Source organism: Acanthaster planci, linkage group LG08 (genome assembly GCF_054643075.1).
Source record: "Acanthaster planci isolate LZ-2023a linkage group LG08, COTS_SCS, whole genome shotgun sequence".
Taxonomy (NCBI): domain Eukaryota; kingdom Metazoa; phylum Echinodermata; class Asteroidea; order Valvatida; family Acanthasteridae; genus Acanthaster; species Acanthaster planci.
In genome coordinates, this window is record NC_141784.1 from 2046294 (window position 1) to 2060003 (window position 13710).

A 13710-nucleotide genomic window follows, 5' to 3' on the forward strand; every position below is an offset into this window, starting at 1 on the left:
AGCCCGTTTTGACTTTGTCCATTAGTATCAGTCGGTTCATTTTGTTTTAAGCTTTATGTTTTGTGGTAATTTTAAAAAGGAATCCCTCGACTTTTTGAGGGATTTCCCTGAGTATTACCGTTGGTGCGTAGGAACAACAGAACATGTGTTAAGCCCAACTTGCAATATTTGTAGTGGCGTGGCTCCGCTTTCCCTAACTCTTGAAATCTTTCGATGAGTCCATGTAAATTTTGAAGGAAATCAAGTGTTCAGGGTTAAACGTTTTCAGAGAAAGTGACTTAACACACCAGCATAGGAAGCACTCACGGTAGCCCGGATGTTGATTGTGATTGTGACACTTCGTTCCTTTCATGCAGTTTCTCTGCACGCGGTTTTCTTTATTCCTGTCAGGTGAGCAAATTACAAATGAGGAGCTAGCGGCCGCTTGGCTACGGGAACTAGATTACCTGTCGGTTGAGACAGCGTATGCTGGATCAAACTTCAATTGGAACTTCCAGACTAACATGACGGCTCAGAACTCTCAGGTAAATTGTCGAAGTCTTAATGATTTCAGCTCTTAAACTTTGATTTCCCGTTTTTACCCTCAACCGGCTTTTTGTGTGCTCCATCTGTCGATGTTGTTACTTTAAGATGTTGTTATTTCGGGGACAATCCAAAATGTACAAGGACAACATTTAACATAAGAGGTTCGGTTGTTATTCAGAATAATACGAGCGCAAGTAACTTATATTTGCGTAAGCCTAACACTCCTAAATCCTCCGATTTCAATATGATTTTATATACACTCTATGGAGGTACGGGTTAAAGGCAATGATTGGGATACTTGAGTCGATGAAAACATTGTTTTATTTATATGCATGCAAGTTTGTATCTGTTGCTGTATGTTAATATTCAGAAAAACGATGTTTAAAAAGAGTTATGGAAGTTGCTATTTTCTATACGTCCGTGCCCGCCTTGACATAATTTATTGACCCTTGAGACAGTACACGATTGGATGCCCTGCACCTCTGACCAATGAGAGGCATCGATAATTGCAAAGCTGCTCTTGCTCGTGGGTAGATGAGGAGGAGCAATTCTCGACAAAGCGTCTCGGCCAATTCTTGAAGCCTTCCTTCGATATATTGGTTCTGATGCCCCTTGACTGGACACAACATGCACTCCACGACAAAGTCCAAGAATAATTTTCGAGCGATGTTCCGTCCAATCTGTCATCAAATGTCTGAGAAGTAAAATTCATAATTATTTGGGTCTTTTGATATCTTTGTAAAGTATCGCTGCCAATGCACCAATGTAACTCATCCATCTTAAAATTTCTGGGAATATTGTGGGGATATGGCCCAAAGTTGCTGCTTAAATACCGTGGAAAACTGGAATAATTCAACTTATCAGGAAGCAATACTAGGTAAACCTGTTTTGCCTTTTTACAGAAAGGTTTGTTCGTTTGTTTCTTGTCACAGTATACCAAGAATTCCACGATGCTTATAGGGGATTTTTCCTTAGAGATGAAGAACCAAGCTCGTCAATTCGATACGTCCATGTTCCAGGACCCCTCTATTAAGCGTCAGTTTATGCTGCTGTTGAGAGGAGGTTACTTGAACGACAGAGCAAAACGCGAGTAAGTACATGTAGCGCAGTCTTATTGTAAGCGAAATTTGACACCTGACTGATACTCATATATATATATTGGCCACGTGACAAGAGCACACACGTGCAAAGCACAAGTTGAGAAATGATTTGGAAAGTACGGCAATGTGATTAACCAATATTGGTCCAGTGTGTCCTATTGTGTTGTACTTGAGTAGAGCCCTTTAATGTTGGCTTGTGATAACATGCTTGAGTATACAACAAGGCAACTCGACAGGATGTACATGCATGTATTTATTAGGTGCCATATGGTGTACCTGAAACGTATTGTGAATGCAAGTAACAGAGCCCCGAAGCATATTATACATGTAATTGCAAAGCAGCAATATAAAGTTATATTACTTATATTGATAATGTACATGCATTTACAAGGGGTTTAAGTACTTATTAATCTTGTGTTTATGTGATAAGTAGATAAATTTCCTGTATGACTGTGTTAAAGTTTTGTGAGTTGGCAATTTACTTATAATTGTTTTATGTTTGAAGAAAATAGTGGCGTAAAGACTTGAGTGTAGCGAGTAGTTAAACCTTAGGGCGAGCAGTCTTACGCACAAACTCCTAACATTGCCAGTGCAGCGACTCACTCAGCAGCTAGAACTTTTGGCGCTCATGTCTGGAATATTCCTCCCTTTTAAATTGGACAGACGAATTTGAGGGTGCTCCTTTCATCCCTCACCGTTGGAATAGAAGGGACATTGAGCGAACTAGTTCGCCCTAGCCTGGTGGGGCACGCGTTATAGGGTACCCGGGCCGGGGGTCCGCCATTTGACGGTTGCCTGATGTCGCTCGGCGACGTAGACGGCAGCGTGGAGCTTTTGCACCGAAGTGCGGCCTTGTCAGGTGCGGCAACTGCGTCGGACTTTTGGACTTGGATCCGAGTCTCTGGATTCTGAAGTCATTTGTAATCTGCCTGTGTTTGTGTGATCTCATCGAGAGCGGCATACCAGCCTTGTTGATTTTCTAAAGGACCCGATGGAAAAGCTCCTCCCTTTCTCCATTCTGCCGCACATCATCGGTAGTCATCTTAGGAAGACCGAGAACATCCAAACATCAAACAAGAACAGAACTCTGAATACTATCGCTGCCTGTCCATGATTTATCGCTCCTAAACCTTGAACTCCAACCGACAACCCATTATGTTTTTTCATCTTTAAGAATGTGAAAATCTTAGTTCCATTTCTTTGTCTGAATAATAAGTCTGTAGGCGTGGTTGTAAGAATGACGAAAACTACAGTTTGTCTTGTTCACATCCACCTTGTTTTGATTCCATTTTAAGGAATGAATTGTATGACTTTCAAAGGGTCATGAACACTCTTTGGTTGGGGATCATGACACTCGCTACATGTACACATTGAATCAGTCGTCGATGAAGTCTCGTGTTTCTTCTCCAGCGTGCACATCGCCATAGACCTGCGGTTATGTACATGTACGCACGTTGGCAAAGCAGAAAGAGCTGTTTTGTTGGTTTCAATAAGAAACGAAGATGCCATGCTTACAGAATTGGCTGGAATTCCTGCTGCCGTGTAATGTTGGCGTGCTATAGGGAGGAGGTGCCAACTATTCATCAGCTTATCTGGCCTCTCAAGACCCCCAAGTGTTTTAAGAGATTGGTTTCTATATTTAGATTTACTCCTCCAGGTAATAAAGTTGAAGATTATTCTTGTAAAACTTCACTTTTTCCACTGTAACAGATTGCAATGGTTTCAAAAGGGAGAATGGACACCCAACCTGGCAGACGGTTGTTATGACTGTATACACCTTTTCTTCCTCAATATGTAGAAACATGACTAGGATTGCGAACGAAATGGAGAACATTTACGGCAAGGGCACAGTGTGCCGGGAGAACGGGGAATGTTTGACCCTGGAGCCGGACCTGGAGGACCTGATGGCAAACAAGCGAGACTACGACGAACTGCTGTGGGCGTGGAAAGGGTGGCGCGATGCAGTTGGTAGAAAGATACGCCCCTTATATCCACAGTATGTCGAGCTCAAGAATGAAGGGGCGAGAACCAACTGTAAGTACCGGCAGCCATGGGTTGCTGGCTTTGGCTGCCGTCTCTCGTGAAGTTTGAATAGCACAATACTCGCCTGTTTGGATTTCTTGCCTCCGAAATTCCTTGTCTTGAGGAAACACGCATTGCGTGTACAAACTGTTATCCATTTTTTTTTCTGTTATCACTCCATCTGAAAGAAAATAATCCCATCGGAATAAAACCGATGTTTTATGCGTGACGGTGCTTAGCAGATGCACACTCTCGCCGTCAGCCTTGTCATACATTTGGATTAGTTCAAAGGAACCATTTTGATAGAAGTTAGGGGTGTACATGTGTAATACCTTTTTGCTGCAGCTTATGCCGACGAAAGCGAAGTGTGGCAGGAGAGATACGAGATGAGAGGCGACGCGTTTGAAGAAATGCTGGGCGATATCTATGACGCAGTCAAACCCATGTACCAACAGTTACACGCCTACGTCCGCCGAAAACTAGCTGAGCGTTACGGCAAGGACAAAGTGGACACCGACGGCTTGATACCGGCTCATCTACTTGGCAAGTCATTACTTTTGTGACGCACATCAACATGATTGCTTACCTTCCTGAAGTCATTATCTGCACATGGCCGACTTCCACGAAGCATGCAGGATGATCTTTATAGCTGACTGATCATGCATGCATGAGCCAGGCAGCATCTAAATCGACTTTAAAGTGAAAAGTCGTTGGTGTATTTATTACACTGCAAAAACTGGGGTGTTAAATTTAACACCTGCGGTGTTATCAGAAGACTACACCAACACTTTTCACTGGTGTGAAAATTTTGGTGTTATTTGGTGTTACTTGTAACACCTTCTAGTGCACTGTAACACTTATAGGTGTGCAAAGTAACATCATCAGTGTTAAAGTAACACCCTATGGTGTGGTCATCTGATAACACCCCAACGTGTTGATTTTAACACCCGAGTTTTTACAGTTTGGAATCAAAATGTTCAAGCGTAGAGCGTTAATTTACATTGGCTTGATACTCCTTGAAAGGACCACGACTGTGAATTTGGCAAAATGCACCGCACAGTGGAGGATTTTTGAGGATCTTGCTGAATGGTTCCAAAACGAAGAATTAACAGGCGCACACAAACAAGAAGGATGAATTGTCATAGGAAAAGTGCTTAGTGTTAACCTTAGATCAAAACCCAGCATTCGTAAGAATGTCAAATGTGCTATTTTGTGGGATTCTTCTGTTTTTCTAGGCAACATGTGGGGTCAACAGTGGAACAACATTTACGATCTGGTCATCCCTTACCCCGACGTGCCAGACCTGGACGTGACCCAGGAGATGCGTCGCCAAGGTTACACGGTCCACAAGATGTTCAAGGTGGCGGAGAGGTTCTTCAAGTCCCTTGGCATGGATCCCATGCCCGACTCCTTCTGGGAGAACTCCATGCTGGAAAAACCCAAGGATCGGGAGGTTGTCTGCCACGGATCGGCTCACAATTTCTTCAAGAACAGAGAAGTGAGGTAAAAGTATAACAGAACTTACACAGTAGCAGGGAGCTAGAATTGCTTCAGAACCTACTAGAAGTTATCTAGTCGAGGGAAGAGAGTGTCATCGTCAGAGATTATGATTGATATTCGAGTATCATTATCCCTAAGCTAATCAATGAATCAATATTAATCATTGGTAACATTGCAGCTACTCTAGACTCCTCTCTGTATGGGATCCAGATTCTCATCGCCTGTTTCATCACTTAAAATGTGTTTGCTTTTGAATCGAGATCCATCATTATTGCTTTCTTAATAAAGGAACAAATATGTGCTTGCCGGTTTCAAAAGTGGGTTTAAGACCGGCTCAGGAGAATGGACGCTGATAATGCCCGAGCCACACCGGCTATGCACATATTTATTCCCTTACTGAAATACATAGTTTGAGCGTTAAAAGCCCTAAACATTATTTGGAAATAAGAGGATTGAGGACCTCTAATTTTCAAATGATTTTACATACATCTTAGGGGGTCAGACTTAAGTGGAACAAAATTTGAAGCATAGGAAAGTCATAGTTTGTGTGCGTCTGCTGTGTTAAGGATTTGTGCTTGTACAGACTTTGCGATTCATTTGAATCTTATTTTTCTTAAAGACAAGGGATCTAAATAAGAGTAGCTCTGAGAGACATGTGACTTGAACGGAGACTCGTTCTCAAGTGCATAAGCATGGATGCAAGGGACTTGCTTACTTTTTTTTTCTTCTGGGAACTCTGTGATGCTACTTTCAGGATTAAGATGTGCACTGAAATCACGATGGAGGACCTGTACACGGTGCATCATGAGATGGGTCATTGCGAATACTACCTGCAGTACCACCGCCAGCCGGTGGTGTTCAGCAGCGGCGCCAATCCGGGATTTCACGAGGCGGTTGGGGATACCATCGCCCTGTCGGTGGTCACCCAGGACTACCTACACGAGATCGGTCTGCTTGATAAAGTGTCACGCAATAAAGGTGAGCTTGTAAAGTTGGAGCCTCCGGTATTTCTCGAGCCGGTATAGTTGGTTGAGCGCACGTGCAGTTGCGTTGAGACAGGGAAGCAGTGTTGTAATTCAGCCCATCGTAAGTCCCTACTTGCAAGGCCATCACGAAGTCATCATGTCATCCAGTCTTGTGACAGCAGAATTTTGTTAAAGGAACTTTGATTTCGTCGGCTACAACACGGTTTGAGCTCAAACTCTCCTTCTGATTCTGTGATCAAACCCTCAATATCAAAACAAATTGGCAACAGAGGGAGAAAAGAAAAGGGCTTCCGCAAAACTTGTGAAGTATTTCCACGTAATATTTACATCAAAAGAGGTCAGAAACAGAGCCAGAACGCGACCATTGTGTTCACGTATAAAAGATGTCCAGCCGTTCAACCTTTTTGACTTTTGTTAATTCTTCCGGTATCACTCCCGTTAAAGTCTCCTAAGGCAACTGAATACGAAAAGTAGGCAGCTATACAAAACGCCGCATTGATGTGTTAATCATCCCAGCAGAAAGTGGTGAACGATCAGTGAAAAGGTGAAAGTCTCCTTTTCACACTGATGCATTAACGTGCATATATACAATCGCACTCGTCGTATGATTACAGAGAGTGAGGCGATTTCAAGAGCTGCGGGATGGACGGGCAATCCTTTTAAAGGTTCCTTATTTCCATAATTATGTACGTTTCTTTGGGTGCTGTGCGTACACGTTGAGTTCATGCGTTTCACTTTCACGGATACAGAAATCAACTCCATTAACATATCACATGTGCATGTTCCATTCGGCCGTCAAAATTGCTCCGAGAGCGATTTTGACGATACGCAATGCTTGGCGCAAGTGTTGAGGTGCATATTGAGGGCCCCATAAGCCTGTTATTTGCGGGTCTTTCAAATGTCATCGCTATGGATTTTTTTTTTGTTTGTTTTTGGAGGGGTATGTGCCAAGCTTTCATGAAGCTGTAAGATGGTGTCTCGCATGGTGTAAAATTTTGAACCAAGTTTTCTAAGGAAATTTTAAATTTTCAACCTTGGGATGCCAAACAGTGATGGGTTTTTCAAGGGCTACACACAGGAGAAAATGTGTTGGAAGGATTCTGTGCTCATGAATACAAAGAGCACATATCTAACTGGCTGAAAATGCCTTCAATGCAAAAGTACATACTTTCACCGACGTGTATTCTTAACACTTGTATGCCCATTTTTTTTTGCCCGACTACTTGCGAGAAAATTCACAAGCTCACTTGTGTGGGATCGAACCCACCACCTCCGGCTTACTAGTGCAGACGTCTTAACTACCCCAACGTATAATTATTTATAGGCCTAACACTGTTTGCTGAGTGTTTAATTTGTCCGAGAGCTTATGCACACTCCCCGACGTAGAGCTTTGGAAATAGTGCCTGCAACTGACTCAGACTGGGCAGCTGACCCTGGCAAGCTCGTAGGTCGAGTGCCGATGTCAGCACTAGTAAGCAATAAGCAGTAGGAGTCAGCTTGTGAATTTTCGTGCAAGTTCTCGGCCAAACACTGAACATACGGTGTTATGAATACGTGTAGACATTATTAAAACCGTTTCATTTCCCAGACATAAAGTACACCTTTGGACGTGGACTTCAATAAAATCAGTACAGCTGAAGTATCGCTCAGGTTTCTAGTTACAACGGTAGTTTGTCCGCTCTCAGTGTAAACAGTACAAGAGGACTACCCGTGTTCAATTTATTTTTTTGATCTCGAAAAGTATCTGTTATCGCTGTCTGTGTAAATGGGCCTTTGGCCTTTTAACAACACTTTATCACACGATATACGTGTGAATAAGTGTTTTTGCTCTTCAAATGACAATTTTTTTACGTGTATATTTCAGAGGCTGATATCAACTACCTCATGAAAGTCGCCCTGAGCAAAATCGCCTTCTTGCCGTTTGGGTTAATGATTGACAAATGGCGATGGGGTGTGTTCCGAGGTGAAATCAAGCCGGAATCGTACAATGAAGCGTGGTGGAAACTGAGGTATGTAATAGACTCAGCCTGACTGCGTCTTGGATAACTTTGCCTCTTCCGAGAAACATATCTTCTCCCCTGTAATCAAGAAGCACATCCGTCCGTGCATAATGATTCTAACCTTCTATTCAGGAGAGCAAAATTTCTTCGGATTTCTACCACAAGTTACAATTTAACTGATTCTGAACTAGGACCATCTGAACCTGAGCTCACCTAGTTTTTTTCTGGCACAGTAATTAAACAATCGGGATATAATTGTTTGTACGCTTGATTATGACTATGGAACAGCATAATCTTAATTTTGGGTCAAATTTTCACTGCAATTCAGCATGTGAATTGTCTGTGGTATAATACATGCATATAAATCCGTTCTGTGTTGGATTGATTAGGGAAGAGTACCAGGGCCTGAAGCCACCTGTTGAACGGACTGAAGAGGACTTCGATCCCGGCGCTAAATACCACATTCCCTCAGGAACTCCTTATATTCGGTAAGATGAAAGATGAATAGGGGATAGGCCCGAACGATGAAACCTTTTTTGAACGTCTATAGCCCGTCTTGTTTCATGCGTCTGCTATGTGGGAAAAGTTGCAAAGCAATTTCCATTGATAAAAATCCCGGAAATCAGCTGCCGTATAGGGTGAAAACAAGACACAAGGTGTGTACATGAAATGACATTTGTGCAGGTTAGGTAGGTATTAACCATATGGCCATCGGCTGCATGGTGCGTTGAGCAGCTCCGTGAAACTGCCCCTCTAATGCTGTATGTCTTCTACCATTCCCCTTTCAGAGATTTCTCCCAACTCATTTGCGCAGCCGCAGGTTAATACGGGTGTTTCAAGCACGTGGAAGTCAAATACCTATACAGGTGCTAGGATTAGTAAAGCCGTGCCCTTTGGTAACACGGCATACAAAAATAAAATGCCTGTCAAGACATGGTGTCGGTATTCCTTGTCGGTGTTCGTTAGAAATCTTTTTTGTGTATTAAGCGACATGCAGTCACTCCTTTCCAGGGAACTATGCATGCCTGTCATGACTTTTGTGGAATTATGGGGACTAATAGCGTTTTTATGCCCTTTTTTCTGTCTTTCAACAGCTACTTTATCAGTTTTGTGATACAGTTTCAGTTCCACCGAGCGATGTGTGAGGAGAAAGGTCACGTGGGTCCATTGCATTTATGTAATAATTACAACTCCAAGAGGGCAGGCCAGAAATTACGGTAAGTACGGTCATGCTTGAAGCTGTGTGGATAGCTCATGATCACATTATCAGCTCTTCTGAGAATTAACGTAATTAGTCTAAATTACAACCAAGAGCTTGAGTCGACGCACTTTTTTAATCGACGAAGTCAGTTTTGAATATCAAGGTCGACGTTTTGCAGTTTACTGTCGTCCATACCAATCATGCGAACCAAATTTATTTGGAAGCTCATTGCGACACAGAATGGCCTTTTTTGCCGCTAGCTCTTGGTGGAGCATTTTATGGTGAAATTTCTCCAGTTTGCCTAGACTCACGGCCGTGAAGAATGCTTTCAGATGATGATACACAGAAGCATTTGAAGAAACATTTTCGTCCTAAATGGTGTTCATAGCGCGCACTCTGTATTTTGCATTGTACGCCAACCTCGTGCATAACATTTAGAGGGCGCCACTGTGGCTGTTTTGTGAGGAAAACCACCAGGTGCATCACTGCTTTCATTACCCGAGCCTGGTCCTGGCCATCAGCATTGCGCCCCCTGGGGGAAAAAGATGAAATATGGCCCCCAAAAGGATGTGAGACCAAAACTGACACCCTAATATTACCGAACAGACATAATGTCGTCCAGTTCCCCGAAGCCTGATATATGAAAACGAAGTTTTCTTCATCATTATCGATTGACCGGTAGATTATTGTATTTCTGCAGTGACATGCTGTCCCTTGGAATCAGCGTGCCATGGTGGGAGGCTCTTGAGGTTCTTACGGGCTCAGAATTCATCGATCCATCGGCCATCCAAGAATATTTTGCACCTCTCATCGAGTGGTTGAAAGAACAAAATGGCGACAACGTGGGCTGGCAAAAACACCTATGAACATCCAAGAGTACATGTACATCCATCAACTTGCCCGCGCCCAAAGATCCCAGCAACATATTCGAGGAATTCTTCACCGAAAGTGTTCATCATCTCATCGAATCCTCGTCATGAGTAGCATAACGGAGTGGTGTAGGGAGTGTCATCTTTACAGATCTTTCTCTGTTACCTGAAATTTGTACAGGGGGCCAAAGATTGCCGAAAATTCAGCCTAAGTTGGTTTGCAATAGGTTTTTGCCTAAGGGCAGTGGATATTCAGTTGTCGATGTCAAATTTAACTAATAAATGATTGTTTTTGTCGGCCACATGCGAAGTAACTTTTTTGGACTTATAAATTCTTACCGTGACAACATTAGTCTGGTTCTGCGCCAACGTTGTGCCTTTGTAGTTATGAGGTGGGAATCAGGCCACTTTACAATTTCTGACTTTTTCCCTAGAAAATTCCTCCATAGCCACGAATCAGAAAAAGAATATGCTTAATTTTGGGAACAAAAACCCTACAGCTGGGGATGGAACCTAGCAAGGAGAACATCACGTTCACCGCTACAGACTCCACCTGCGACCTACTGGTTATTTAATTAATTATAACCATTATAGACTTTCTTGTGTGTATGCTTCAAAGAGGGCGCTGCCCTGTTGTAGTCAGCTAAATATCCATTGTCTTTGCGGCAACACGCACACGTGCCCTTAGTACTGCAGAACTACGGAGATATTTTAACAGTAGTATTATTTTTGGGGGGTTGCATTAGAGTTTTAACTTTATGTAAAATTATTTTTTTTGTCTTTACGATGATAACCAACCATTATTTGCCAACCACTGGTCCGCAGAACCTTACACCCGTAACGTAGCAAGAGAAAGGTCTGTTAGGATGATCGATTGTTTAACCGATTAACTGGCTTGAAATATAGGTTTAGGGGAGCTCTGTTTCATTTCTTCTTGTACAAGCGTTAACTATTCCACCGTCCCGAAGTTTCCTTGTATTAATGCCGTTTCTCGATCTTCTTCTGCAACGATTCCCAGAGAAACCCCTTTCATCTTGCGTGAATTATACCCGGCAAGAAATGAGACCGAGGGGTACCCCCCCCAACATGTCCAATCCCTATACACGTTCCAGACTATTGTTACTTAACACATCCCCCCCAAGATGTCTGAAAGGAATTCCCCAGATTCCTGCGAGACAATGACCAACACAAAGCAGGGGGTTCTCTCCGTCTCATACCTTGCTGCAAATGGCGTGACTGGATGTTGTTCGTTTTCCGTCTAACAAAGAAAACTGAAAAAAAAAACTGGAACACAAAATGCTGCAAATCTGGTCATGACCCTAACAACCAAATACTCACCGGCGAAACTTTCAGTCACTGTTTAAACCTGATTCATCCTCGGAATTTGCAAGGGGGGGTACTGTATTTAATTGCTGAAATTGTTGGACGTTAACGATTGAACTTTATGAGAAATATTTATTTTTTTGTTAAATTTATAATCTATTGGTAGTTGTGTAATGGTTATAGGAAACAGTTAACAGGAGAGTAAGCACTATGTTACCCATTAAAAAGTAACGGGTACTGATCTATCTTACAAGCTTCAAACCAAATTCTTTTCAGATCGGCTTTCTGTTACATAACTGTCGAAAGGGACATCATTGGTTGCACTGTGAATGACCCAATGAAGTTCACTACAGATCACAAGTGAGCCTTCAGCTGAAATCCTCCGTAGGAGTTGTTACTACGATCTTCCGTGAATACTTGTGGTTTTAACCCTTTTTGCCTTTGAAGGATCTTTGCACCATTTACATTTTTATCGGTCCGTTTTGGTTTTAACACAAAATTGAATAGCAATATTATATATGCCAGCGAGGATGTTGAGAACGCACTTGTCAAAATACCCTAGGCACGGACGTACACGGAGGTGAAAACCCAGGACTGTTGGCACAAAATTTCCAGGGATTTCAGTGACATCTATCTGAAATAGCGCCAGCATGTTGGAATTTTTCTAACTAACTTTTTTTTCGACTAAGTGGAAACAATGCAGTGGAATAGTGAAACCCCAGGATATTTTGCATGAAACTCCCACGGATGGTTGACGTCAAGCCTTCAGTAAACATCAGATGCAACCCCAAGATATTTAAAAAAATCTTTTGGTACAAGGTCTAATTCATCTGAAAATTTGCGCGCATGTAACTGTTACGCGTGAGCGACTTTGGGGCAAGATTTGACGAATATCAGGGATGAGATTGACCAATGATAAAAAAACAGCTAAAAACAGCTGAAAAACAAGCATAAAGAAGCTGAACTGTGAAAATCTCCCATATTTTTGCCAATACTTTTGTATACAGTCAATGAGAGAAAAAGTTGAAATCCAAAACAAAAAAGCTGAAAAGCTGAGAAATCTCACCCCTGGAATATTGGCGAAAGTCAAACCTTGTTTCACCCATAAACTCGTCTGCTAGTAAATGCACTGTTTCTACTTTCTTCTTAATGCAAAATTCATGCGCAAATCCATCAATATACAATCTAAATGCAAATGATCCCAGTGGACCTTGATAAATGTAACTGTAATTTGTACCGGCCTTTTCTTGTGGTGCTTTCTCGAAGCGAATTTGAAAACGGGGTAAAGGTATAATTCATGTTTATTTTATCAGTTAGTTTATGTATAGATATACTTATAAAGGTATTTGCCATCTTTAAAAGCAGTACAAAGCAGAGTTTTGATATGCAGGTACGTTTGAAACACCATAATATCTCAAGAGGTCAGAGTTATCTGTTATGTAAAACTTTATAGTCTTTGTTTAGTCAAGGTGATTACCGCTATCATTAAGATTTTAGTCTACGAACGGCACACATATATAGCACTTTAGAAAAGACCGGTGCAGTAAACGATTTAACTTGGGATTTATTTTCTAATTTTTTAATGTATTTTTTTTACTGCCACCAATGTGGTAGTTATAATAATGGTCACAACACAAAAGATGCATTTTCGCTATGACCAACAAGGTAGTGCCAAAAGTGAGCAGGGGGCGTGGTGTGACTTAGGACGTCGTCTTCACAGACGTCTAGCTAAGTTATAATTGAAGACAGTTCGTTAAAAATGACCATACACCCTCGGTGTATTTTAGAAGTACTGAGAAGCCTATTTATTTTCGATGTCCTAACGCATCACGTGTCAAGTTCACAGGTGTTGGTGAAGATGTATAGGGAATGTGTATGTATTAAAGGTGCTAAATAACTTTATATTGCATGAACGGATGCATTTTCCGTCGTACATCTTCGTTTTTGGGGGGCAGATCATCCCATAATTCTTCACTGTCAATCAGCCTGTTCTGTCCTCTAATTTTTTTTGTCAAATGTCCGTGTCGAAGACGGGGAGCTGAAGGTTTTCTCCCCTAAATAAAGAGCCCCTCTGTGATTTTCCGACAGCACAAAGTTTGCAGAGAACTTTTTTTCTTCAAGTCACAATACTCCAATACTTTCCCCTCTTTTTGACATTAACTTTTAATTTAAAAGGGTAAGGGC

General features: G+C 42.0%; 1 protein-coding gene across 4 annotated transcripts in view; it reads left to right on the plus strand.

Annotated features, from left to right (window-relative positions):
• LOC110975980 (angiotensin-converting enzyme-like) overlaps positions 1 to 13620 on the plus strand; it is a 28416-nt gene extending 14796 nt beyond the window's left edge. For all 4 annotated transcript variants that reach the window (XM_022228871.2, XM_022228875.2, XM_022228874.2 and 1 more), the window contains 10 exons: positions 391 to 524; positions 1458 to 1615; positions 3424 to 3659; positions 3993 to 4190; positions 4883 to 5150; positions 5902 to 6125; positions 7998 to 8142; positions 8523 to 8621; positions 9228 to 9350; positions 10035 to 13620. In XM_022228871.2, the coding sequence (XP_022084563.2) occupies positions 391 to 524; positions 1458 to 1615; positions 3424 to 3659; positions 3993 to 4190; positions 4883 to 5150; positions 5902 to 6125; positions 7998 to 8142; positions 8523 to 8621; positions 9228 to 9350; positions 10035 to 10200 (1751 nt within the window). In that variant the 3' untranslated portion in view covers positions 10201 to 13620. The remainder of the gene's footprint in view (positions 1 to 390; positions 525 to 1457; positions 1616 to 3423; positions 3660 to 3992; positions 4191 to 4882; positions 5151 to 5901; positions 6126 to 7997; positions 8143 to 8522; positions 8622 to 9227; positions 9351 to 10034) is intronic.
• The last annotated feature ends 90 nt before the right edge of the window (positions 13621 to 13710 follow it).